This window comes from Scyliorhinus canicula, chromosome 3 (genome assembly GCF_902713615.1).
Source record: "Scyliorhinus canicula chromosome 3, sScyCan1.1, whole genome shotgun sequence".
In the NCBI taxonomy this organism is placed as follows: Eukaryota; Metazoa; Chordata; class Chondrichthyes; order Carcharhiniformes; family Scyliorhinidae; genus Scyliorhinus; species Scyliorhinus canicula.
The window spans coordinates 110,302,450-110,330,347 of NC_052148.1; the positions used below are offsets into that span (position 1 = coordinate 110,302,450).

At 51.6% G+C, this 27,898-nt stretch overlaps 1 protein-coding gene across 1 annotated transcript in view; it reads left to right on the forward strand.

Annotated features, from left to right (window-relative positions):
* fgl1 (fibrinogen-like 1) overlaps window positions 1–27,137 on the forward strand; it is a 47,496-nt gene extending 20,359 nt beyond the window's left edge. Inside the window, exons 4-8 of the mRNA XM_038791091.1 lie at window positions 4,526–4,685; window positions 6,419–6,516; window positions 14,776–14,864; window positions 16,656–16,843; window positions 26,628–27,137. Coding sequence (XP_038647019.1) covers window positions 4,526–4,685; window positions 6,419–6,516; window positions 14,776–14,864; window positions 16,656–16,843; window positions 26,628–26,790 — 698 coding nt within the window. The 3' untranslated portion in view covers window positions 26,791–27,137. The remainder of the gene's footprint in view (window positions 1–4,525; window positions 4,686–6,418; window positions 6,517–14,775; window positions 14,865–16,655; window positions 16,844–26,627) is intronic.
* The last annotated feature ends 761 nt before the right edge of the window (window positions 27,138–27,898 follow it).

Genomic DNA, 27,898 nt, shown 5'->3' on the forward strand with positions numbered 1-27,898 from the left:
CTGTTGGTCAGCCACAGTGCAGCCAGTCCTGCCGGGGAGGAAGTGACAGTGACCATCAGCTTGGGGAGCATCACCAGGAGGACCAGCATTCAGTGCCATAAGAAGATCAAGACCGCCACTGGGCCACACGGGGTGGGTTGGCACCGGACCCCTGACAGATGCTGAGCCTCTGGAACAGGTTTACCCGGAGTTAATGCAGACAATAGCGTGTGGCCATGATATTCAGAGGGGGGAGTCAGCGACACTCCAGCAGGTCGATAGCTGATTGCAGGAGTCACAAAGGCTACTGGCACAGGAGATGGTGCCGGCAATGCGTGGCACCAAAGCCAATACTGCTGCAGTGGCAACTGCATGGAAAGCCTGGTACATCGGCTGCATGAATGGATGTCGCACCCTATCGCCTGCATCAGCTCCGGGTAAACCTGTTCCAGATGCTCAGCATCTGACTGGGACCCAGTTGGGTCCTGGGATCCAGCAGACATCTGACTGTTGTCTCACCTGGGGCGTTCCTGCATCCACCTGATACGCACAGGCAACTATGTGGCGCTCACCAGAATGGGCCCCAGAAGCCTGTCAACTACAGTGGCATAGCTCAGCTGGTGGTGGCCATAGCTGAGCGCCTCGACAACATGTCCCAGTTGCTGGGGAACATAACCCAGTACCAGGTGGACCATGATGAGGTGCTGCGGCACATGTCCCAGTCTTAGGTGAGTATTGCCGAGGCACTACAGAGCACATCCCAGTCGCTGAGGGACGTCTCCAGTCTCAGGTGGGCATGTCTGGGGTGCCAGGGCTGGCCAAGGCAAATGACCCGGGACAAGCCGGTGCTCGATCCAGCTGCCCCTCCACCCTGAGGTGAAACCCAGGGCCCTCTGGGCACTGAATGGGAGGAGGAGGTGCTGGGTGCCAATCTGGAGCCACCCTACAGAGTGGCGACGGCACCCACCAGCTCCCCTGAGACACACCCCCTGACAAAAGCACCTCTTGGAGCCAGCACCCGGTTCAGGGTGGCACAGTAAGGCATGAAACTCTGGCAAATTGCCCGGGGCCCTCCAGTCCAGGGCCCCTAGAGGACACCCACTATAGGCAGCAAAGGCCACGGGACACGATAAGCAGTGGACTGCCTCCAACTCTGTGCATCCTTGGGACACAGCTAGGTACAGCAGTAGAGCATGGAAAGCAAAGCAGGTCGAGGATCACTGAGAGGGAACTGGGGGGGGGGCAGGGGGTCTAGGGGGTGAGGGTGTATTGGGGAAGGGGTGTAGGAAGGGATGGGAGAGTGGGGCAGCACCATTGGGGGAATGGGGCAGTTAGGGATACATGTATAGCATTATAAAAAGGGGACCCTGATCTATATGACCTCTCTGGCACTTTCTTCCGCAATGCGGATACAGCACCGATCCCATAACCCAGCTCCCCGGACATGGAAGTCCTGGATCCCTCAATCCTGCCCCCAAGCACACCATATGAAGGTTATGGGTGTGAGCGAGCACTCAGCAGACAGGCAGGGGTCAGACAATGGCATAGATTGAGGAGCACCAGCGCCCAGCTCTCTGTGGGTTATCAGCACCCCCCTGCCCTCGACCGTGACCCGCTGACAGCCAACACAGTCCCAGCATCCTGGAGTGCAGTTATACAAATCTTGTGAAGGTGAGACAGGGTGAGGGGTGGGGAAGTGGAATGGGGTATGGAGGGGGAGGGATGTGGGAGGGTTGGTGGGGAGGGAATGACAGACGAGGCCACGTCCTATGTGAAGCGGGTAAGGATGAGGGCCTTCCTGGCCCTTCGGGCTAGCCGGACCCTCTTTGCTGCCACCTGTCCTCCATCCACCAGCTGGTCCCGTGGGTCCTCTGCGGGTTATCCTCCAGTCTCTCCTGGTCCGGCACCTGCTCGAAGATGGGCACATGTTTCTCCTCCTCGACCTCCAGCATGTCGCCCCGCTGCTGTGCCAGTTTTTGGAGGACGCAGCAGACCACCACAAAGTGGGCAATTCACTGGGCGTGTACTGCAGTGTGCCAACAGAGCATTTGAGGCATTGGAACCTCTTGAGGAATCAGTTGCACTGCTCAATGACAGCCCGGTGGCCGCATGGGGCTCGTTGTACCGAGTCTCTGCTTCGGTCTCCGGCTTCCATACTAGTGTCATTAGCCAGACTGCCTCAGGATGTAGCTGTCGTGCACACTCCCTGGGAACCGTGTGCACACGTGTATGGTCTTCATGTGGTGGTCGCACAAAAGCTGGATGTTCAGGGAGCGGAACCCCTTCCTGTTAATTTGGGGCACTCCAATACAGCCCAGTGAACACAAGGCGACTTGCGTGTCATCTATTACCCCTTGAACCTGGGCACTCCGTCGATGGCGGAAAATCCTGCTGCCCGGGCATCTTTTTGAGCCTTGTCCATGTCAAAGTTTATATAGTTCACTGCCCAGGCAAACAGGGCATGCATAACTTAACGGATACACTCGTGGGCTGTAGCTTGAGATGCTGCACAAGTCCCCGCTCGGGTTCAAGAATGATCCTGAGGCTGTAGAGGTTCAGGGCTGCGGTGACTTGACAGCCACCGGGAGCGGGTATCCTCCTCCACCATGTGGTGCCAAGTCTGCAAGGTGTTGTGCTGTCCCCTTGTTGACGTGGAGCCTCCTGTGGCACATGCTGTCCATCATCTGTTTCAAAGACCAGTGACACCTGTACATCTTGGGCCATCGCTGTCCTCTCCCTGGCCTGATTGACGGTCGTGTACTCAGTGTGTGGTGCGCGACCCTGCATATGGACAGCCACCACAAATCTCTGTCGACGCTGCTGCCTCCTCCGGCGTCTGGCTGCCTTGTCTGCCAGCAGTACCGCGAGGCAGCTTCTGCGGGGTCCAAGATATATGTGTAATATTTGAAAGGAACTGGGAGATAGTGAGACTGACGACCAGCGGTGTCTTCCACCCCATGACCCTCATTCTCCCATTGCTCCCCGCTCCTCCCCACTGCTCCCTCATCTCCCCCAATGCTTCTCCCCCGCCCCCCCCCCCCCCCCCCCCCCCCCAACCCACTGGCCCCTACATCCCCTGCCATCCAGTACATCCTGCCCACACAACTCCGGTCGCAGTGAGGGCCCCTGATCCTGTACAACAGACACCACGTAATATTACCTAGGCCAGGCACTGGTCCCCTCCCGATTGCACGTGGCCACCCTCTGGTCGCTGAAATGTCCCAGGTGCTGGGGCCCAGCTCCTGGGTGCTCGCATGTTGGCCACTGCGACTGTGGTGTTGCTTCCTGCAGTGTCCAGGCATCATGGCATCATTGGGATGCGAGGTAATAACTCCCACATGCTGCATGGCACGTCACCCAAGGGGATCCACTTGGGAGATGTGAAGTGCTCACTTAACTGTGAAAACCTTCAGCCGCACAGCATAAGGTCTCCGCCGTCAGTGGGAGTTGTGGGTGGTCGGTGGGGCAGGCGGACTGGGGCTGGGCTTGCCCCCGGAATGTGTCCAGGAGTGGCATGGATGGCCTGCAGGCGCTGAGACATCCATCTCTTTCCCCCCCACCCCCTCCACCAGCCGAGGACATGGGCGGCCACCCCCCTTGCACTGCAACCCCTCCCCCCACCCGATAGCAGCCCACTCCAACTGGTCCCCAGGGTCTCTCCCACCCACTTTGAGCACTTGGACAGCAACCCACAGTGCCCCTGGGCTCATTGCCTGGGAGCAAAGATGGCAACTCACCTCCTCAGATCCCCACAGCAGCCCTTCCGCCAGCAACACGTTTTTAATAAGGTGTCGCCTGCTTGACCACTTGCTGTGGAGGCCGTTAGATCATGGGATGCCATGAGATAGGGGTCGCTCCAGTTAATTGTATGGAGATTAGCCTTAAGTGGTGATTATTGGTTTCTTGCCACACGCTGGCAGGATCCTAATTTTGGCAACGGAAGCTGGCCGGTTAGATCACAAACACACCGGAACCCAGTCCAATTCTCAATTTTGGCCTCTCCCGCGATCTAATGGCCTTGCTGTGCTCTCGCCTAAGCACAACGCGACCATTAAATCACGCTCCCTATTTTACTTTGGTTTTTAATCGTAATTTTCCCCAATTTGTAACAAGTGACAAGTTTGCTTTCCTTTCTCCCAGCTCAATTTCACTTTTACCCAGCACCCGCACCACATACTAGTGAGTGAATTGACACTCCGATCTCAAGAATGAATCCCTTACCTTCCTCCTCCGCCAAGAGAGAATTTCCCTGTTCTTGCATCCTTTCACAATTTCTCTCATTTACAACCCTTCATCTTTGGAAGAAGAGTCATATTGGACTCTAAATATTAATTCTGTTTCTCTCTCCACAGATGCTACCAGACCCACTCAGTTTTTCCAACATTCTCTGATTTTACCTCCTTTCCATCCTCTCCCGCCTTTCTTCCTTGCCCACTCTATTTTCCATCCTTCTCCCTATTCCCATATACCCATTTCCCAATCCTTTGGCCTCCTCATCAGAAATAATGCCAACTGAACAAATTCTGAAATTTCAATTTTTATAAAGATTGTGCAGAGATCTACAACAATGGAAATAGGAGGAGTAAATTTTACAGAATTCAACCATTGGCATCTCCTACAAGTTTTGTCGTGTACTGTGACATGACAGATGGTGGCGGCTGGACTGTCATCCAAAGACGGAATGATGGCACTGAAAATTTTGACAGGTTTGATATTGTTTTAAACAAATTACATTAGATAACACATCCAGTCTGTGTTTGAACAAGTTTTTTTGTGAGTATGAACGATTTAAAAAATGGAAAGGAATAATAAAAAACAAATCTCCATTTGAACAATGTATCTGATGGACAGGGCTGGTGTTTATTGTACTGTCGAGGTTACCCTTTATAAAAGACTCAAATTGCATTGACCTCTCTTATGGTGGAAATTTTTAACATTCCTCCCCAGATCATGATAATCCAATTTTCCAGCGAAATTTGCTTAATCCTGCTGTTATTAGAAATTAACATTTGTCCCTGTTACAAATTGAGTTGAATCTTTCCTAGTTTATGGGAATATGTTTCTTGTGTTGCTTTGATAGAGCAACTTCCAAAGCAAGTTCAAATTGTCTTTCCGAAAACAATGTGAGCATTTGAAATCTATTGTAAAATACAATGAATATTAAAATAAAGTACTCATGACATCGGACTGGATTTTACACACCTCTTCAACTCAAAAGTCAGTCGGGAGCCCTTCCATTTGAAGGCCAACTGCCCTGCACCCAGTTAATGTTTGGCTCAGGGTGTAACTTCAACAATCTAGGGAATAAGTCCTGCCTGAGAGGACTGCCAGTCAAGCTAATTGGCCAGCCACTCAGTTTACCAAGCAGCAGCAGGTACACATGATGGCAACTTCTGGGACCACAGACAGCTCCTGAACAGGAGCTAATGGAACATGGACTTCAGATAATTCTATGTTATCGTGAGGCTGGCAGGCCCTAGAGAGGTCAGGAGTGTCGGGGGGGGGGGGGGGGGGGTAATTTTACCCATTTATTTGAATTCAGCTTACTCATTCGAGTGGTTCCATCAAATGCTTCCAGATAGTTCCTCCAATGAAGCCTCCAGTCCAATCGCTGTTTGCAAAAATGGAAGTGACCAACAAAGATAGATCAATAACTTTGTAAAATACTTATTAATTATTTATTCTTACTGAAGGCGGAAGTACATTATTAAGCCAAATAACCAGTGTCGACACCTGAAATGAAAGTATTTGTGTTTCGCTCCTTGTATTTAATCATTTTCTGGTGCTTCTTTCAACACACCATTGCAGACTTGTACTCCCACCCACCCCTGTCCCCCATCAGTAAATAGCCCAGAATCCCAGCAGAAGAGTTTTCTCCAGCAGGAGTGTATATCTCACTGACATAAATCTTATTTATCTTTCCAAGTCCAGGAATTTTGGAGCAAATATCTTTCTATTTTACAAGGGGTTACTATTTAAATACAATTAGTGCAGCTGATAGGTTTCCATTTCTAATGAATTATGTATGTTGGTGAATAATCAATAATGGATGTTATTGTACAATTAATTATGGATGTGCATATATAAAATTAATAATGCAGGCACATTCTTGTCAACCTTGAAGACATCCAAGACTATCACTGACAGTTCATGTGACATCATCTCATTATAACTTCTCGGGTTTATCAGCCGCTGAATACTCAGTTGTGCTCAATACTAAATCATTTTCAACAATTTAAGTGAGGTTTGATTCACAGTCCACAGCATACAGATTTTCAATAAGGCAGTAAATTCTGTTGTTGAAATAATCCCAGGTGAGGATTTTATCTCTGGTTTCAATTACAGGTTGGCCCTTTCTGATACACACTGCTGTGAATTTATTCTCAAAAATAGTGAAATATAATACATCGCTCATTTACATTGCTCATTTATCATCCAGAGGCTGGTCTGATTACAAGGAAGGCTTTGGAAACTTCCAAAATCTCAATGGAGAACATTGGATTGGAAATGATCATTTGAATTACCTTACGTCGCAGGGTAAGTATTTCACTATCTTTGTGTCTAGTTCTAAATGAAATATAAATTGACATTTCAGGTTATAATAGGTGCCATGATTTCCTAACAACTTTCTCATGACAACAGAAGTCAAATTAAATGAATACTGTATGTCAAGGACGCCTCTGACCCTGGGTCTCAGCAAAGGACTTCAGAGGAGTTTAAGAGTTAAACGGCTAGTTTCCCTTGTAATGAGTCCATGGAGGCAGAAGTACCTTCACCAGAACATCCTTTTATTAACAAACCCAACAGCAGTACAACCAGGTGCATTCAGCTTGCTGTCGACACTGGGAGTACAGAGGATCTGACACTCCCTGTTATATACAAAGAAGAGGTTCACTGATTGGCCCATTAATCAGGGAACTTTGTATTCCAATTGGTCAATCACAAAGGCTTTGTCATTACACCCTATTGCTGACCATCCTGTACATTTTTACTTTTAAAATTGATTTGGCAGGAAGTTACTGTGAAAAGCACCTAGTTGCCACATTCCGGCGCCTGTTCGGGGAGGCCGGTACGGGAATTGAACCTGCGCTGCTGGCCTTGTTCTGCATTACAAGCCAGCTGTTTAGCCCACTGTGCCAAAACAGCTTCCCAAGTCATCCCCAACAGCCCATTAATGAAATTTCAGGTCCTTCATGGTATAAAAATGTGAAAGGTTGAGTGTTCTGGCTTTTTTCACTCTCCTCAGGGCATCCTCCCACAGCCTAGCCTCCAACTCCCTACCCAACTCTTCCTCCCACTTACGCTTCACTTCCCCAATGAAGGCACCCTCACAGTCCATCAGTTCCTTCTAAATTTCCTACACCTTGCCCTCCCCTACCCCCGTTCTTGACACCACCTTATCCTGTAACTGCTGGGGCGGCAGTTGAGGAAAGGATGATACCTGCCTCCGAGCGAAGTTCCTCACCTGCAAATGCCGGAACCCATTCCCGACGGGCAGCTCAAATTCCTCCTCCAACTCATCATAGCACGGAAAGTCACCACCGAAGAACAAATCTCCAAACCGCTCAATCCCTGCCTGTTGCCACCCCCAATCCAGCCCCCCCCACCCCCAGATGTTGCCACGATTGTCCCCACACCCTGAGGGCCGCCACCACTACTGGGCTTTGGAGGATCTGGCTGGTGAGAAAGGCAAAGGCGCCGTTAACAGTGCCCCCAAACCTGTGATTTACATGGCTGCCTCCATCCACTCCCATACCGACCTGTCCATCACTACCCATTTCCTGACCATCGCTACGTTCGCCCCCCCAGTAAGAATACATGAAGTTCGGGAGAGCCAAACCCACCCCTCGACCCTGCTCCAACAGCATCTTCTTCACCCGCGGGGTTTTGCCCACTCACACAAACCCACAAGTTCACCCTCCTAAAAAAACACCTTGGGAATAAAGATCAGGAGGCTCTGGAACGCAGACAAGAACCTCGGGAGGACCGTCATCTTGACCGTTTGAACCCTTTCCGCCAGTGACAATGGGAGCGCATCCCACCTCCGAAAGTCCCCCTTCATCTGCTCCACCAACCAAGCCAAATTCTGCTTGTGCAGCTGCTCCCACCCCAGCGCCACCTGAATGCCCAAATTTCGAAAGTTGCCCCCACACGCTAAATGGCAACTCCTCCAATCTCTTCTCCTACCTCCTCGTCTGCATCGGAAAGACCTCGCTCTTTCCCATGTTCAATCCCACATTATGTTCTAGCGGGTCCGAAAAATACAGCAACAAGTCGTACGCTTACAGCGAGACCCTGTGCTCTACCCCATCCCAGTACTATCCCCTTCCAGTCCCTTGACACTCTCAGAATCATCGTCAGTGGCTCTATAACCAAGGCAAAGAGCAATGGGGAGAGTGGACATTCCTGCCTCAACCCCCGATGCAGTCTGAAATCATCCGAGCTCTCCTGGTTTGTCCGCACACTCGTCACTGGTGCTTGATACAGCAGCCAGACCCAATGCACAAAACCTGCCCAACCGTAAACCACCCCAGCACCTCCCACAGATATTCCCATTCCACCCGATCGAAGGCCTTCTCCGCGCCCTTGGGGACCACCACTTCCACATCCCGTCCCTCGGGGGGCATCATTATCATATTCAGTAATCTCCTAATGTTGGCTGACAGATGCCTCCTCTTCACAAACCCGGTCTGGTTCTTCCCTATTACCCCCGGCAGGCAGTCCTCAATCCAGAGGCCAAGATCTTGGCCAATAGCTTGGGGTCCACATTTAAATGTGAGATCGGCCTGTAGGACCCACACTGCTCCGGATCCTTGTCCCTTTTTAAAAGCAAGGAGATGGAGACCTGTGATAAAGCACCAGCCGCTCCCTTGTCTCATTAAACGCCCTCACCAGCAGAGGTCCCAGGACTCCCAAAAATATTTGTAAAACTCTACTGGGAACCTGTCCAGGCCCGGGGCCTTGCCCGTCTGTATTACCTCAAGCCCATACACCACCTCTACCAGCCCAATGGGGGCTCTACCGTCGGGAACTCCAACCCCTCCAAAATTCACCTAATTCCCTCCACCCCAGCTGGGGGTTCCGACTCATACAGCCCTCTGTAAAAGTCCCCAAACAACCTATTCACCCACCACTGAGGACCAAGACCGAGTTCTGTCCCCCATGTCCTTCATTTTACCAATCTCCCTCGCTGCCTCCTGTTTCCTCAATTGATGCGCCAATATCCTGCTCGCCTTCTCCCATATTCGTAGACCACCCTCTTTGCCCTCCTCAACTGCCCTACCATCTTCCCCGTAGACAATATCCCAAACTTCATCTGCAGTTTCTGCTGCTCCATCAACAGCCTCCGGGGCCTCCGACTACCTCCTGTCCCTCTGCAAGATCTCCTCCACTAGCCTCTCCGTCCACTCCGAATTATCTCTGTGTGCCCGTATCAAAATAAACTCTCCCCTCACTACCGCCTTCAATGCCTCCCACAAGGTGGCCACCGAAACCTTGATGTTGATTATTAAGGTGGCAATTAAGAGTTAAACATGTTAATGTGGGACTGGAGTGAGGGGCTGGTTTAGCACTGTGAGCTAAACAGCTGACTTGTAATGCAGAACAAGGCCAGCAGCGTAGGTTCAATTATCGTACCAGCCTCTCCGAACAGGCACCATAATGTGGCAACTAGGGGCTTTCCACAGTAACTTCATTGAAGCCTACTTGTGAGAATAAGTGATTATTATTATTATTTATCGGACAGCGAGTGTAAGGAGGGAAATTTCCTTCCATGAAGTAATGCACGGGGATGACATCAGCAGCCGCTGACGCTCCCGCGCATGCGCGGACCCACGCCAGCCGGCGGAGTCCCTTCGGCCCTGGCTGGCGTGGCGCCAAAGGTCTTCCACGCTAGCCGGCGGGACGCAAACCACTCCGGCGCCGGCCTAGCCCCTGAAGAAGAGCGAAGGATTCCGCACCTTTGGGGCAGGCCGATGCCGGAGTGGTTCACGCCACTCCGTCCCGCCGGGTATGGGAGAATCCCGCCCGTTATTTTAATTAAAGCTTTTCAAGTATTTTTATTGAGAGGAATGTAGGACCAGGAATAGACCATTCAGCCCTCATCAAGCCTGTTCTGCCATTCGGTGAGATCATGGTTGATCTTTAGCCAAATTCCATCAATGCAACTTGGTTTCATATCTCCTAGTACCCTTAGCTATCAAAAATGTACTGATCTCAGATTTGAATTTTTGTATAATCCACTGAGAGCTATGCCATGAAGGGGCGGGGTAGCGGGAAAGAAATTTGAAAACAGTTGAAAATGGGAAGAGGGATCATGATGTGTGCTTAATCTCAGCCAGTGATGGTTTGTGTGCCAATTATCTGAGCTGCTGTCTCTGAGGTTCGCTGTACTGGATTGGGTGAGAAGGATCTTCTGTCAGGAGACTGCCCTGAAATATCGGTGGAAAGCAAGTGTGCATTGTTCTTGTCTGATCAGAGTCCAAAATGGGCAGCGGGATTCTCCATTGCGCCGGCAGTACGCCCACGCCCACTGGTTTACCGGTGGCGTGGGGTGGCCACAATGGGAAATCCCATTGGCACGTGGTGGGAATGGAGAATCCCGCTACCGGCAAGGGAGCGCCGCCCAGGAAAACGCGGCTGGTGGACCGGAGAACCCTGCTCAGGATTTCTGATTGGAATATCTGGAATAACTTCATATGAGTGACCATGGACTGTGCATGTATCTTCAAATGCCATTTCCGACGACTGCACCTGCTCAACGCATCACTTTCTCACCTACCCATAATCTCTATCAATCAGAATTTACCCACATTCTACATTTACCCTACCTTCACACACTTAGGGCGAGATTCTCCGCAAATGTGGAGAATCGTAAAGGCTGCCGTGGGACAGGCCGTGACCCACGGCAGCCTTCACGCCCAGTTCCGGGGCCGATTCTCCCCCCCGGGCGGGGCTAGGAGCGCGGCCCCGTGTGTCACGGCGGCGCGGCCTTCACGACGGTCGGCAAGGCCGCACGTCAAGCGTCACGCCGGCTGACGCGGCCGATGACGCCAGCCACGCATGCGCAGGTTGGACAATGCCAACCCGCGCATGCGCAGTTGGCGTCTTTTCCCTCAGCCGCCCCGCAAGACATGGTGGCCTGATCTTGCGGGGCGGTGGAGGGAAAAGAGTGCGTCTGTTACGTACGCACGGCCCGCAATCGGTGCCCACTGATCGCGGGCCTATGCCCCCCTTGGCACGGCCCGTGGTACTGCCACGCCAATCGGGCCCCCAGATGCCCCAAATGGGCATCTGGCGCCCGTTTCACGACGGCAGCAAGCAGGTGTGTTTGCTGCCGTGTTGCAACGGGCGTGTAGGCGCGGCCGCTCGGCCCATCGGCCTCGGAGAATCGCCGCTCGCCGTAAAAAACGGCGAGTGGCAATTCGTGGCGTGGGTCGGGCGTGGGGGGGGGGAGAATAGCGGGAGGGCGTGAAAAATGTCGGGAGGCCCTCCTGCTATTCTCCCACCCGGAGTGGGGGGGCGGAGAATCGCACCCTTAGTACTGCTGCAGGCTTCACCACATCTCACAGCTTGCACATGCTGTCAGCTATTCAGCATTGAGAGCCAAGCATATTGGGCGGGATTCTCCGTTGCCCAATTCTGAAATTGGGAACAGCGATCAGGCAGAGAATGGCTCCTGACGCCAAAATCATGGCAGGCTCCAGTTTGATGATAGGTCGCGATGCTCCACCCTCTCCAAATCGGCATCATCGGGATGCACGCCGCGCGCAATTGCAACGCTGTTTGAATATCATTATCGGGCTCACATGCGATACTCCTCCTCTGATGGGCCGAGTTCCCGACGGTGTGGGCCACATGTGATCTCAGCAGTCGTGGGCCTGGCGTGGCAGCTGTGGAGAGAGAGAGAGGGCATGCATACAGTGTCCAGCACCGCCATACTCCACCGAAAGCCATGACGCTGGCCGGGGTCTTCTGCCAGGGCTGCGGGAGTAGTGAGGGGTGGCCAGGAGGTGGGCTGCGGGGTCGGGGTGGACGGGTGCGCGGTGCAGCACAACCTGTGGCATCATTTCCGGCACAATAGGTGCATGTGTGGGATGTAGGCGTACGTGTGGCTGCAGCTCATCAGCCCTGCCTATGTCCAACACGGACCCGCGATTCTCCCGCTGTTTTCCTTGCGTTCCGCAGGTGTTTCACCTGGCGCCGATGCTAGCCCCTCACCGGTAGCAGAATCGGTGCGGGTATGGCGCCGCTTTTTCCATCGTGGAACACCACGGATCCTCCATTGCCGTCAGCACTTAGACACAGGAACGGAGAATCCAACCCATCGTACCACATTCACTGATACACGTCCCTCTCTCTTGTGGGATCAGAAGGAACATGATCAGGTAGAAGACTGTAACCAGCTGCAGCTACATGTTCCTATCCTCATGGAGGAGGCAGTGCTCGGCACATTGGAGCATCCATTGCTGAGGCCATGACCAATGGTGGGACTGAAGCCATCAAAGGTGACTGTATTCTCATGTCCCACTTTCCCTCATCCTACACACTCAGATATACAAACTACAGATGGTGTAAGCATGCACCTCTTGCTTTCCCCCGTCTCATCTTACCACAACCCTACACACATACGTTTCTCCTATTAGATGGCCAAGAACTGGCAACTGGCTGGGCAGTCGAGGAATAACAACAGATGGAAGAGCAACAAAATACTTGTTGAAGAAACACCATCACTGAATTTCACACTCACAGTCACCAGCTCAGATACTGACTGTGTGCATAATTTAGAGGACAGCATGGAGATGAAATCTGCACGTGGTAAGACACCTGGCACAAGTAACTTGCAGCAAGTCCTGGGGAAAGGTGCCAGTTCAACAGAGGGCAGGGCCACCCATGAGTTCTGTGGCAAAGGAATTTGACAAAGTCTTTAATGGGACGAGGCAAGTGCCCATTGAAATTCTTGGTTCATTGGCAGGCCTTTCAGAAAATATTGGGCGGGATTCTCCCGTTGCCGACACCAAAATCGCGTTCAGTGATCGGCCGGAGAATCACTTTGCACCGAAATCGGGGACGGCGCCACTTTTGCAATACCCCGCCGTCTCAAAAACAGCATACTCTCAGAGTACTCCGCATGCCGTCGGGACAGCCTCCGGATGTCACCTGAGGTACTCACCCAATTCTCCGCTCCCGATGGGCGAGTTCCTGATGGCGTGGAACACTTGTCCTGTTTTTTTTGTGAACCCGGCGTGGCGGCTGCAGACTGAGTCCAGCGCCGCCACAGTCGGTTGGGAGCGGTTCCGCAGGCGGGGGGGGGGGGGTCTGGTGGGGGGTGGTCTGGGGGTGGCGAGCCTGGTCAACGGGGTCAGTGTTTGGCAGGCCGGGTCCGCAAGCGGCCAGCGCCATGTTGCACAACACAGCCACTGCAGACCGCTGCCGTGCACATGCGTGGCCACGGACCCGGCAATTCTCCGGCCGTATCCGCGGGTAAAGCCGGGGGCTTACCCCCCCACCTGACAGAGGATCGGTGCAGCTTCGGCACCGTTTTTTCGGGCGTTGCCTGCTAGCCCCGCCACCAGACGGAGGATCGGTGCTTCGGCGCATTTCCTCGGGCGTACAACAGCACTGTTCCCACGCCGGCGTCAACACTTAGTTTTCAAATCGGAGAATCCAGCCCCATGCAATTCCAAAGAACATATGTAATCAGGATGGTTAATTAAACACAGTCCTTCATTATGACAGGAATTGAACATAAAAGAATGTTATGCTTTAGTTTTGTCGGGCATTGATGAGACCACATCTCATGTGTGCAGTTTTTGATCTCCTTATTTAACGAAGGATGTAAATGCATTGGAGGAAGTTCAGAGGAGGTTTACTAGCTTGATACCTGGAATGAGCAGGTTGTCTTATGAAGATAGGTTGGAAAGACTGGGCTTGTTTCCACGAGAGACATGATAGAAATATTTCAGGTCCTAAATGGTCCTGACAAGGTGGATGCAGAAAGGATGGGTGGGATTTATCGACCACCCTGCCACATGTATTTCGGCAGTGGTGGCAATCCCGCCATTGAAAACAGGGTTTCCCATTGACTGCACCCCAGCGTGAACAGCTGGTAAATCCTACCTGATGTTTCCTCTTGTGGGTGAGTCCAAAACTAGGGGTATTGTTTTAAAATTAGGAGTCACCCTTACAGGACAGAGATGAGGAGAATTTTCTGTCTCTCAAGAGTTATGCAACTTTGGAACCTGCTGTCTCAGCAGGCAGTGGAAGTGTAGTCACTGAATATTTTTTAAGGCAGAGGTAGCTAACCTTTGATTCCCTCGTCTAACAAGAATTTATCAGGGACAGGTGGGAATGTGAAATTTGAAACACAAAATAGATCAGTCATGATCTTATTGAATCATTGAACAGGCTTGAGGGGCTGAATGGCCTTCTTCTGCTCCAAATTCAAATGTATGTTTGTGTGCTATGGTGGTGGCTCGAATACAGACAAAAGAAGGCTTTATGATTGTTGGCAGAAATACAGGCATTGATCTGGGTGACAGTTTTCTGACCTGAAATGAATTTTGCTGAAGCAATGAAGAGAACTAAGAGATTCTTAAAATTATTAAGGATTTTTCTTAATATGTGGTGGAGGGACACCACTCCTTCTGGCTGGAAAATCAGCAATGATAGATTAATTTATTGTTGTCACTGAAAAGGAGCTTCTGAAGCATTTTGTTTTGTGTTGCTACTTGGCATGGTTGAAAAAGGCTCATCAGAATAGGCAGAACATTAAACTTCTCATGTTTCTTCCACCAGGGGACTATACTGTGAAATTTGACCTTGCTGACTGGGATGGTGGAATACGCTACGCCCAGTATAGAAGTTTTAGAGTTCAAAATGAGCAGGTGAGGACTAGTAAATGACTGGGATAAGCACATTTATTGATGTGTCGCCTGCACTTAGCTTTGTTTATAATCTGTAATGTTGTACCAGTTTACATGGGTACACTGGAAACATGCTTTTATTTGGGACTTGTTTCCCTGAGAATATTTTTACAGGCTTTGAGAAAGAGCAAACTCTGTTGAGTGATCTCAACACCAACTTTTTCAAAAACGTATCTTTTTTCATGAATTAGATTAATTTTTCTTTAATTTTCTCACGGGATGTGTTGCCCTTGAGAAAGTGGTGGTGAGCTACCTTCTTGAACTGCTGCAGTCCATGTTGGTGTGGGTACATCCATAGTGCTGTTAGGGAGTTCCAAGATTTTGGCCCAGTGACCATGAAGTAACAGCGATATAATTTCAAGTCAGGATGGTGTGTTGGTCACAGAACAACTCGCAAGTGATGGTGTTCCCTTGCATCTGCTGACCTTCTCCTTTTCAGTGGTAGAGGATGTGGATTTGGACGGTGCTGTCAAAGGGACCTTGCTGAGGTGCTGCGTTGCACCTTGTACACATTGCAGTCACTGGTGGTGGAGTGAGTGAATGTTGAAGGTGGTGGATGGGTGCCAATCAAGGGAACTGCTTTGTCCTTGATGGTATCCAGCTTCTTGAATGTTATTGGAGCTGTGCCCTTCCAGGTAAGAGACGAGTATTCCATCCTACTCCTCATTTGTGTCTTGTATATGGTGGACAGGCTTTGGGGAGTCAGAAGGTGAGTTACTGCGCACTGAATTCCCAGCCTCTGACCTGTTCTTTTAGCCACAGTATTTATATGGCGTCCAGCTCAGTTTCAGGAAAATGGTAATCTTCCAAACTGTTGATCATGGAGGGGGGGTGTTCATCAATGATAATGCCAATGAGTGTCAAAAGGACATGATCAGATTCTCTCTTGTTGGAGACAGTCATTGACTATCACTTGTGTGGCATGAATCGAAATGTGTTAGCCAAGCTAATGGGCCCCTTCAGATAATAGTTAAAAACAATGTGACAACAACAACTTGCATTCAGATAATGAATGGGCTGCGGGCTGTAAGGGCTACGGGGAGAATGCTGGTAGGTGGAGTTGAAATGCCCACCAGCCATGATTGAATGGCGGAGTGGACTCGATGGGCCGAATGGCCTTACTTCCACTCCTATGTCTTATGGTCTTATAATGCCGTCAAAGTTGAAAAATTCTCTTATCCAATTGCCCTCCCTCTAGATTATCACCATATACCCTCCCAGCCCTTTTTCAATCATATTTATTACTTATCTGAGGGACACAGTGATTCAATCTTTGATTCCTCTTGAGCTGCCTGGGGATGCGTAGATGTCTGCGATTCACAGATATAATTTATAAGAGGCTCCATGTAAGGTGAGCCTTTGGCTGACTGTTTCAGGTTCAGGTGCAATCTCTGCACCCCATTCTTGATGGCCTGTGAATCTCTTTATTTCTTGGTCAGGTTGAGAACCTACAGTTACACCTGTTGCGACAGAACTCTGCAACCTGCTGCCAGAGTACCAAAGGTGCCCTTGTTGTTTTTTTAATCCTTGTTCTGAGAAGCAGCATATGTGACAATGTAGGTCAGGTGAAGAAGTTACTATCCTGAGTCTCGTACATGGGCCAACAGTAGCACAGCACAATACAATGGTTTCATCTGCAGTGGGTTGAGTTTGGGTTCTAGCAGCTTTGGTACCATTTGTATTGCTGAACATTGCTTTGGAGGAGCACATAAATAAAAACAAACTAATTTGTGCTTTATTTTCCTTCCACAGAATTCATACCAGTTAAGCTTTGGTGAGTATTCTGGAACTGCAGGAGACTCATTGAGTGGTACATATCACCCAGAGGTAGCATGGTGGGCAAATCACAATGGAATGAGATTTAGCACAAAGGACAGGGACAATGACCGTTATGAGGGCAACTGCGCAAAAGAAGATAAAGGTGGATGGTGGTTTAACAGGTTTGTGAAAGATTAATTGATTATTTTTCTTGCTGAAGCATATTATTGTGCAGATATTACTGCCATTAATGCCAGTTCAGTATTCTCCAGGTTTTACGATGGTTACTTTTTAAAGGGGATAATGTCCAACGGCCGCCATTTCCATCGATTAAACCAATGTCCATGCCACATTCAAAGTTAATTTTGCAACACACAAATACTGGAGCAACTCGAAGCCAGACTTTCATTTGAAGCTGGGGAGTTGAATATCTGCATGTAAGCTGGAAGGTTCATTCCTCCATCTTGCTCCCTTACAGCGAAACTGCATGAAAACAAATGTAATTTTGTGCAGGACATAAAACCCAAGGTACTCCACTGGGTGAAAGTGTTTGCAGAACTTAAGGCACTGACGTGATTTAAACTTCTGCTTACTTTTCAAATTGTCATTCAGCAGCACTGAAATATTACCCGTGCATGTTATTTCTTATCCTTAAGGAGGGAAAAATTAGGAAGGATCACAGAAACAGTTAGAAGGGAAAATTATTGGCCTGGTGTACAAATGCTTATTGCTGAATGAAGTATTTCCAAGTCCAAATAGACACTGTTGCCATTGCAAATTCAAATGTTTTTCAATGATAAAAGCACCAGAACAATATTAATCCAACTTAAGACAGAACTGCGTACTGCATCTACCCTTTTAAGCGAAACAAACATTAAAATAAAAAACATTGCAACTCTCCTGAGCAAATATTGTGCCTCCCAATGTCTCAGTTGCAATCGATGAAAATCAATAGATATGGTAATATCATGGTTATGAAAATCGTTTATTGTCACAAGTAGGCTTCAAATGAAGTTACTGTGAAAAGCCCCTAGTCGCCACATTCCGGCGCCTATTCGGGGAGGCTGGTACGGGAATTGAACCATACTCCTGGCCTGCCTTGGTCTGCTTTAAAAGCCAGCTCTTTAGCCCTGTGCTAATCCAGCCCCTGATTTATGGCAATAGACTAACAACCCAAAAGCAATGAGGTTAGGTCCACAATTGGCATTGCAGAGGAAGTGAGGTCCCCAACCAGAAGGCCTGAGGCTGGTATCAGAATTGGAATTGGACTTTATTTCAACAACTTGGATGAACTAATGGCATTTGTTGTGCTACCATTGCCTGGCATTCCAATAGCTCGTCTATTTCCAAAAACAAATTTTAGGCCATTTTGTTTTCTGGCAGTGACCCTTAGGAAAGTGTATCTGCCGCCCCGTTACTATCATAGAATTTACAGTGCAGAAGGAGGCCATTCGGCCCATCGAGTCTGCACCGGCACTTGGAAAGAGCATCCTACCCAAGGTCAACACCTCCACCCTATCCCCATAACCCAGCAACCCCACCCAACACTAAGGGCAATTTTGGACGCTTAGGGCAATTTATCGTGGCCAATCCACCTAACCTGCACACCTTTGGACTGTGGGAGGAAACCGGAGCACCCGGAGGAAACCCACGCACACACGGGGAGGATGTGCAGACTCCGCACAGACAGTGACCCGAACCTGGGACCCTGGAGCTGTGAAGCAATTGTGCTATCCACAATGCTACCTTGCTGCCCTCACTCTGAGTGCAACGAGGCCAGTAATTAGCGGGAGAGGCCGAGAACAAAAACCGCGCCACGAGCCAAACAGTTTGCGATGCAACCGGTCCGCTCCCATAGGCGAAAACGGGATCATGCCGTAGCGTGGCACAAAACCAATTATCACCTCTTAATACCTATTTCCATACAATTAACGGCCTGTCATTCATCAGCCTCCCCACCAAGTGGTCACATTAGCGCCGATTAGTGCTCCTTTTTGAAAATGTGATCCTGGCGGAAGGGCTGCTGCGGGGAGCCGAGGAGGTGAGTAGCCATCTTTGCTACAGGCAAAGAACCCGGTGTTGCTGGGCTTACCACCCCAGTGCTTGGCGGGGTGGGGGGGGGGGGGGGGGGGGGGGGACGGACTCTACGCGGGTGTGGGCCACCATGGGAGGCACTGGGGGGCCAACCGGGGGCAACGCCTCAATCCTGTGTTCCCATTCTGGAGGAACCCCTTGTCCCTGCCCGTCTGCCCCACCAACCACCCATTACCATCGTCGACTGCCGAGGTCTCTGGCCGCTTGACTGAAGGCTATTGCTAATAGGGAATTGGCAATCATGGTTAAGTGAGCACTTCACAACAACCCAAGTGGATTGCCGTGGGTGGTCAGGCCATGAAGCATGTGTGGGTCATTGCCTGGCATTCCAATCACACCATGATGCCTGGACACTGTGCTTGAACACTGCGGGAAGCAACACCACACACGCAGCAGCCAACATCCGAGTACAGTGGATGGGACACAGCTCCGGAGACATGGCCATGGCTGGAGGGTGGATGAGTGTTACAGGGATGGGGGATGCCTGGAGAGATGGGCCAGGGTTCAGGGGTCGGGCTGCATTACGGAAGAAAGTGACAGAGGCGTCATACTGGTTGTGCACAAGGGTGTTTATTTTGTGTAACAATTCCCCACTCTCCCGATGGTGTCTCACCTCTTAGCCCTACCTTTCCCCCAACCCTCCCCCCCCCCCCCCCCCGCCCCACACCCTCCCCAGTGCCCTCAGTGATCATTGATATGCTTTGCCTTCCTAGCTCTACCACTGCATCTAGGTGTGTCCCCTAGGATGCACATCTGAGCTGGAGGCAGCCAGCTGCTTACCTCATCCTATGGCCTTCGATGCCCCCGGTGGCCATTCTCTTGGGGCTCTGAGGCTGGAGGGTCCCAGCTCATTTGTCGGCGGCACATGCACAGCCGTGCCATCCTGTCCCGTTTGCTGGCTGTGAGTCGCAGTCTCACCAGAGGGGTTGATCTTGGAGGAGCTGGTGGCCATCAAGCCCACTCCATGGGATGGGTCCGGGTTGGCAGCCTGCGGCCTCTCCTCCCAGTTGGTGCCGATAGGGTCCTGGGGTTCACCATGGGATGGAAGGGCAGTTGGTTTGAGCCGAGGCTGCCCCTGCATCAGCTGGCTCTGCCAGCCCTGGCAGCTCCCCCTGGTCTGCACCACCGTATCAAGCCCTCGCCGATGCTCCTCAGTGACTGGGACATGCTCTGCAGCACCTCGCCAATGCCTATCTCCGACTGGGACAAGCTCTGCAGTGCCTTGGCCATTCCCATCTGAGAGCAGAGCATGTCCCACAGAACCTCAAGGTCAGCCTGGTACTGGGTCACATCCCCCAGTGAGGCAGGCATTCTGTCAACACCCTCCGCCATGACCGTCACCGACTGTACGACGCCTTGGACACCTCCACAAATGGTGCCGACATTGTGCACCATGCTCTCCACTGCGCTCGCCACCCGAGCAGTGTTGGCCTTGGTGCCACGCATTGCCGACGACATCTGCACCCGTAGCTGTGGGACTCCTCCAATTGACTATGGATCTGCTGGAGTGTCGCTGACATCTCCTTCTGAATGTTCCAGCCACACGCTAACATCTCCATCAGCTCCGGGAAAACCTCTTCTGTTGGCTCAGCATCTGGCTGGGACCCAGCTGGGTCCTGGAATCTAGCAGACCTCCGACTGCTGTCTCGCTTGGGGGTTCCTGTCTCCACCTGATGTACATCAGCAGTTGTGTGGCGCTCACCAGATTGTGCCCCAGGAGCCTGTCCACTAACAATTCCCACCGAGATGAGTATATCTGTGCTGGTGGAGGGTGGAGTTGACAGCTGTGACGCCTCAATTGTGCCTTCCACGGACCTCCCCTCGAGGCGTTCTCCTGGCAGTCTGGAGAGGGTGCCACTCAGGATGAGCCGGAGCTGTCGGCCAGAGGACCTGCGGGAGAAGGGACATGTGGTCAGTGGAAGGTATGGGTCAGTCAGTAAGGCAACAATAACTCACGTTTGACAGGTGCTTTGGGTGGAACCCGGTGGTGCCTCACCTCTGCGGCATCCACCAGCTTCCACACTAGCGACCGCTCTGTCCTCGGCCACACCAGTCAATCCAGGGCTCGTTCCTCGAAGGAGATGAGGATTCTTATGTCCAGCAAGTCTGGGCCCTTTCCCGAAGGTTCTGGGAGAGCTTTTCCCGAGGATACACAGAGAGGGCATTGTTAGCCACACATGTGGTTCGCAGTGGTGGTGGTGGTGGGGGGGGGGGGGGGGGGGGGGGGGTGAATGTGGGGTGGGGGGGGGGGTTGAACGGAGGGGGAGGTGGAGGGAATGTTGGGGATCGCATGGAGAGTTGGTCGGTGTGGATGCTCGCGTGGGGGTGGAAAGGTCTCGGGGTGGGGGGTATGGGTACACAGGTCCATCCGTGCTGTCATGGAGGTCCTATATACCCAGGCGGTTCAATGCATCTACTTTGATGTGAACCGAGCCCATGGAGGTGACTGGTGTGGCTGAGGTCAGACCAGTCACCGGGTTGGCTGTGCAAGTGCTGTTTAAGTGCTGCTCGATCTTGTTCACGGGGAGGCTGGCTAGCACGGTGCCAGCAAATCAGCAGGCGAGCCTTCATTTGTGGCCTTTTTAAGTTGACCAATTAGCGTGGAATAGCGTTGCCGGCCTCGCTGGGCCGAGTGCCAGAAAGCTCACGGCAGTTCCCGCTCACTACCACACTTTGGAATATTTCAAGAGAATCCCACCGTTTGTGTATTGGTGGAGTTGGGAGGGGGAGGGTTTCCCCAAGTCAAAGCCTTCCTTCCCCTGCTTAAGCACTACCCCATACTGCAACTAACTAGTACAGTATACACAAATTCAACTGTCACAAGGACAAGAGATTAAAATAAAAGACAAAAGAACAAGAGAAAGGATCATACAACACAGAACTCCAAGGAGAGAAACAAATGACATTCACACTTGTGAGCAGGAAACAAAACATGTTGGGAACTAGTGTGATGAATATAGGAATGTCAGATATATTGGGCGGGGTTCTCCATCTCATCGCACCCATGTTTTGGTGCGGTGTGCCCCTGCTGGCAGCGGGCTCCTCCTTCCTGCCAGCCGGACAATAGGGTTTCTCATTGTGAGCACCCCCACACCGTCGGGAAATCCTCAGGGGTGGATGCGCTGCCGGTGCACTGGAGAGTCCCGCCGGCGGAGAATCCTATCCATTGCATTATATTGATTTGGTGCCGTAATGGTTAAAAGCCTGGGTTACTGTGCGTAGAACTACTGCAGAAATCCTGGTTTAAAAGGCTGCTATGTTTTTGGGAGCCAGAGGTGCAATTAAAGCATCAGACTTCCACTTCCACTCCTATGTCTTATGGTCTTATTAAGGGCTATGGGGAGAGAGCGGGTAAATGGAGTTGAAATCAACCATGATTGAATGGTGGAGTGGACTCGATGGGCCGAATGGCCTTACTTCCACTCCTATGTCTTATGGTCTTATGGTCTAAAAGCTTGGGCCAGAATGGCCTCACCTGGACCGATTCTGCTACTGTGGACGGGCTAGCACTGGCGCCATGTGGAACATAATCGATTTCAATGAGAAACATTCGCCGGATTGGAGATTGACATTCAGGAGGCTGACAAGCTGCAGCCGCAGATACACATCACTCCCCACACACACCATCCCAGCCAACAAGGTGGCAACAAGAAGCACGGCCCCAAGATTCACTGACGGCGAGCTGGAGACCCTCCTCAACACGGTGGAGGAACGGCGGATGACCCTGCACCCCAGCCCGGGAAGGAGCCGCTGCCATCTGTCCTGCCTGGGCACGAAGATGGCAGAGGCGATGAGCGTCGTGACTAACACCGTCCAGACCAGCCAACAGGGCAGGAAGAAACTGCACAACCTCCTCAGGTCGGCCAGGGTGAGAAGGCAGCACTGTGCCCCTGGCACTAGCCCCCGTCCCACACTCCCGTAACCCGATCTTCCCCAACCCGGGGGGGGGGCGGTCGAACCCCCACCCTGCACCACATGCCGGCACCCATATTGGCCGCCAGGACTAGGTGGCCTGGCCACTGGGGCATCCAGCTACTCATCCCCTGGGCTGCATGCGTCGGACTGTCTAACACTGTTGTTTTCGATTTGCCTCCACCCTCCAGGAGAAGGCCGCTCATAACTGCCGGGAGTGGGAGAAGATTGGAGGGGGACCGCCGGACTTCTGGCCCCTTACCATGGCAGAGCAGAGGGCCCTGGACATGGCCGGCAGCCCAGAGGAAGAGGAGGTCCCATGGTGTAATCATGAATCTTGTCTTGTGTCTTGCAGGAGCTGCTGGAGATGGGTTGGGCACATCCCGTGTCCCCCGCCCCAAACCAGTGCCACAGCCGGAGCCTCCCCATGAGCCGAGCAGCGACAAAGATAGTAGCTCGGACTCCAGCCCTCCACCCGAGACATAGCACACCCCAGAGCTCGATCTGAGGATCATAGATCATAGAATTTCCAGGTCAGAAGGAGGCCCTATAAGAGCACTCTACTTAAGCCCCACACCTCCACCCTGTCCCCTTTATCCCTGTAACCTATCAAACCTGTTATTTTGGACACTAAGGGCAATTTATCATGGCCAATCCACCTGACCTGCACATCTTTGGACTGTGGGGGGAAACCAGAGCACCCGGAGGAAACCCACGCACACACGGGGAGAACGTGCAGACTCCACACAGACAGTGACTCAAGCTGGGAATCGAACCTGGGAACCTGATGCCGGGTGAAGCAACTGTGCTAACCACTGTGCTACCGTGCTGCTCTGGTAGGGGCATGACACTGACTTCCCATCACAGCCGTCTCCAACACCCTCCACATCCCAGAGACACTCACCTTGGTTGGGCACTTCAGTGAAGAGGCTCCTGGGACACTGGTGCACACCAGTACAGTTGACCCGGTACCTCAGGCGAAAGTAGGAACACCCAAAGGGGCGGATGGTCGGAGGACAGGCCAACCCCAGGAACTAACTGCCGTCCAGTTAGGCTTTGGGCTTCTGGAACGGACAGTCCCATCAATTGTGAAGATGCAATCACAGTGCTAGGGCTACATGAGGGGCTGTCGGTGAGCATCCAGCACCTGCAGGTCCAGTTGGAGGAGTCCAACCGCATGCAGGAGGTGGTGCCGACAATGTGTGCCATCCAGGCCAACACCGCACAGGTGACATCCGCAGTGGAGGCATTGGGGGGTGAGGGTTTCGTCCATGGATCAGCATGGGGTATTCTGTGCAGGCACTTGCCGAGGCCCAGGACAGGGTTGCAGCCTCACAAGCAACCATGTGCCAGAGCCGCCTGGAAATTGCAACGGTGCTTCTGATCGTGGCCCAGTCACAGCAGGTCATGGCTGGAAACGTAAGTGGCATTGCCCAGACACACGGAGGTGGCCCAGCGCTTCACACAAGCTTGCCATCCTCCCATTGATTCTGTACACATCTCCCGTTGCCTCTATACACATCTCCCATTGCCTCTAAAGGCAGATGGCATTGTTAGAGACCCCTCCCACCCAGGCATTGCCTTCTTCCAGACCCTTCCATCAGGCAGAAGGTACAAAAGTCTGAAGACCCGCACATCCAGACGTAGGAACAGCTTCTTCGCCACAGCTACTAGACTCCACAACAACTCTCCCTCGGACTGATCTGTTGCCTGTAAGAACACTATTCATGACGCCCGATGCTGCTCTTGTTTGACCCTTGTTCCGCACTGTAACCAATCACTATTTGTTGATGTACCATTGTCAATGTATTCTGTTGATTATTCTTTTGTCTACTATGTACGTACTGTGTACGTTCCCTTGGCCGCAGAAAAATACTTTTCACTGTACTTCGGTACATGTGACAATAAATATTAATCAATCAGTCCCAGAGGGAGATGTTGCAGACACTGACTGATGTGACACAAACCCAGAAGATCGTGGCAAAGTCAATGGGTGATGTGGCACAGTCCCACATGTAGGTGGTCCACTCCCTGTGCTCCATGGCCACGAGCATGCAGACCCTGGTCAAAACCAGAATGGACCTCCAGGACTGGCAGCGCCAGGTGGCGGGGAAGCTTCAGGGGTTATCTCTGCTTGCACCACCATCCCTTGGAGTAGCCCAGCGGCCATCAGGCACCCCAAGGGAGGAGGAGGAGATGGGACCCGTGCCGGAGACTCCTGCAGGGGAGCTGCCGGCACACTGCAGCACCTCGGACGTCCCCCGCCCCCTCCTGTCCCTTGTGCATCTCGTGGGCAGCAGGCAGAACAGGGTGGTACCACACACCCTGAGTCACCCGGGCAGCAGCAGGGCCCATCCAGGCCGGGTTGCCCCAGAAGACGCCCGCCAATGGGGACCCAGGTCGCAGGGTGGGAATGACAGCAGGCGCCTCCACTCCTGCTGTACCATCTGGTGATCCACCAAGATGGACTGTGAGAGCCCATAAGCCCAGAACGTTTGACACCAGTTAAGTTGGCAGGAGTGCAGGGCACAGTTTAGTTATAGGAGCTAGGGCACAAATCTGTATATACATTGTCACATTTAACACCTGTTCACAATGTTACAACCTGCCTCGCTGCTTTGTCAGATGGGTGTGAGGGGTGGCAATGTGCAGATGTTGTCGGTGGCCTGGGCATCCAGACCCGGTGTTACTGCCAACCCAGGGCCCGCACCCCGAATTTGCGGCAGATATGTAACACAAAGGGGTGACAGACAAGGGGTTGGGCGGGGTGGGGAGGTGTGGGGATGGGATGCGGTGTCCATGCCCCCGGCCAGTCCCCCCTGCCCTCCCAGTTCGTAAACCTGGAGGTGGTCAGAGCGTCCTGTGTGCATTGGCCCTGGCACACACGTCGTGTGGCCTTCCGTGCCTGCCTGTGCTCCATGTCCAGCCCATCTCCCCCTCCCCCACATCCTCCTCGTCGGATGAGGACTGGCCTTCATCCTCCTCCTCCAGAATGTCGCCCCTTTGCCACGCGATGTTGTGGAGGGCGCAGGAGGCCGCAATGATGCAGGTGACCCTCTCAGCATCATACTGGAGAGCCCCTCCAGAGTGGTCCAGGCACCTCAACCGCATTTTCAGGAGGCCGAAGCACCACTCAAATCATGCCCCTAATCACTGTATGGGTGTCAATGTAGCGGGTCTTGGCATCGGTCTGTGGCCTCCGGATAGGCGTCATCAGCCATGACCTCTGTGGATAAGTCCTGTTGCCCAGGAGCTAGCCCCCCAGCTGGGGAGGGGAGGACGCCTCAAACATGTCAGGAATTGTCGAGTGCGCCGGGATGAAGTCGTCGTGCACACTGCCCAGGTATCGGGGCAGACCTGTATCATGTGCAGCTGTTTTTCTTGTGTGATGTTAAAGATATTTAACACTGTGTTCGTAATAAAGTTCGTTTTAATCTACCGTATCACAATTTGTGAAATCGCTCATGGAGCGAGGTGTCCCTTCCTCACAGTCTTATAAAATTAAATATTGGGGTTTCTGTCCAATATCCGAACTGCTGTTGGGAGTCTGATCCGGGATCACAATATCAGCAGGAAGTATTATCATGCTATTAATGCAAACAATTTCTGTGCTAATAGATTTTAAGGGTGCACCACAATGTTACATTACTTTAAATCCAAACTAAACAATTGTTAATCAGCAAGAATAACATGGGTGGGATTCTCCTTCAGGGTCCTCCGCTTCGCCGGCAGCGCACTCACGCCCGGGGATTTCCCGACGGCGTAGGGGTGGCCACAATGGGAAACCCAATTGGCCGGCTGCGGGAACGGAGGATGCCGCTGCCGGTGGGACGGAGAATCCCGCCCCATATCTTTTATATGCAATCTTGTATTTACAGATAAGTTAACTGCATGAAATGGTCATTCATTACGTTTTAATAATCCTGTCTGTTAAACGATGTGTAACTTTGATTTTTGTAGATGTCACTCTACCAACCTGAATGGGCATTATTACAATAGAGGGGCTTTCACTTCGAAGACAGATGATGGAATTATTTGGTATACCTGGCATGGATGGTGGTATTCACTGAAATCCACAGTCATGAAGATTAGACCTTCTGAATTTGTACCAAGCACAGAATGAGTGTTCCTTTCCTTCATGAACTTAGTTTAATTGTATTATTATACTATAATGCTTTCTTTAAGTAATACCTATTGCAGTATCCCATCATACAGTATTGTAATCCGCGAAATGTACTGTACATTTATTCCTCTGCCATGTTTCTGGAACGGGTTAATAGCAGTCCATTTACTCCTTTGCATTAGAAGCTTTACATGTTTGGATTATATCACAAAGTGAAGATGGCTCACTACTCACGATGATATGATTGATTTGGGAGGCTTAAATATGTATTAAATGCAATGCATATGGGATGTTATCACAATTTATCTGAAATACATTTTCTTAAATATTTTTGAAGACAAAACAAACTGCCGTTTTGTTACTTAAACTGCGCATGTGTTTTAGTCTCAGCATTTAGATTCAACAATTTGCTGTTTATGGTGGTATGAATGGGAGCACTGCCATTGGTGCAGAGCACTGGTTTCCCATTGGCTCTGGCTTGTCGTGTGCCTCAGCTGATTGGCTGGGACTAGTCATGTGACTGCTCACCAATTGGTCGAGAGGCAGGTAGACCCCGCCTCCTAGGCGGGGTATAAGTACCCAGAGTTCCCGGCGGTCGGCCTTTCTCTGTAGTCGACCAGCGGGCTAACATCTATCTGATTAAAGCCTAAGTTTGGACCTTCATCGTGTCTCGCGTCCAATTGATGGTACATCAATTTAATCAGCTAGAATTTTGAAATGGAGCTACGCACCAAGCCTGACTGCCTCCGCATCAGCCCGCATGCTTCGAATGCGCCTGCAACCTTTAAACATTGGCTGGCGTGTTTCAACAGTTACCTGACGACTGCAGCCGGCAAGCCCGCCAAGGAGCAGAAACTCCACATCCTCCACTCGTGCGTGGGCACGGCGGTATACTCAATGATTGAGGACGAAAACGATTATGACGCGGCCATGGATCTCCTAAGAGGACACTTTCTCCGGCCGGTCAATGAAGTATATGCATGGCATCTCCTGACTACTAGACAACAGTTCCCTGGTGAGTCCCTCAACGTGTTTTACCAGGCCCTCACGGCTCTGGGGAGAAATTGCGCCTGTCCCCAGGTTTCTGCGACAGAGCACATGGAACGTT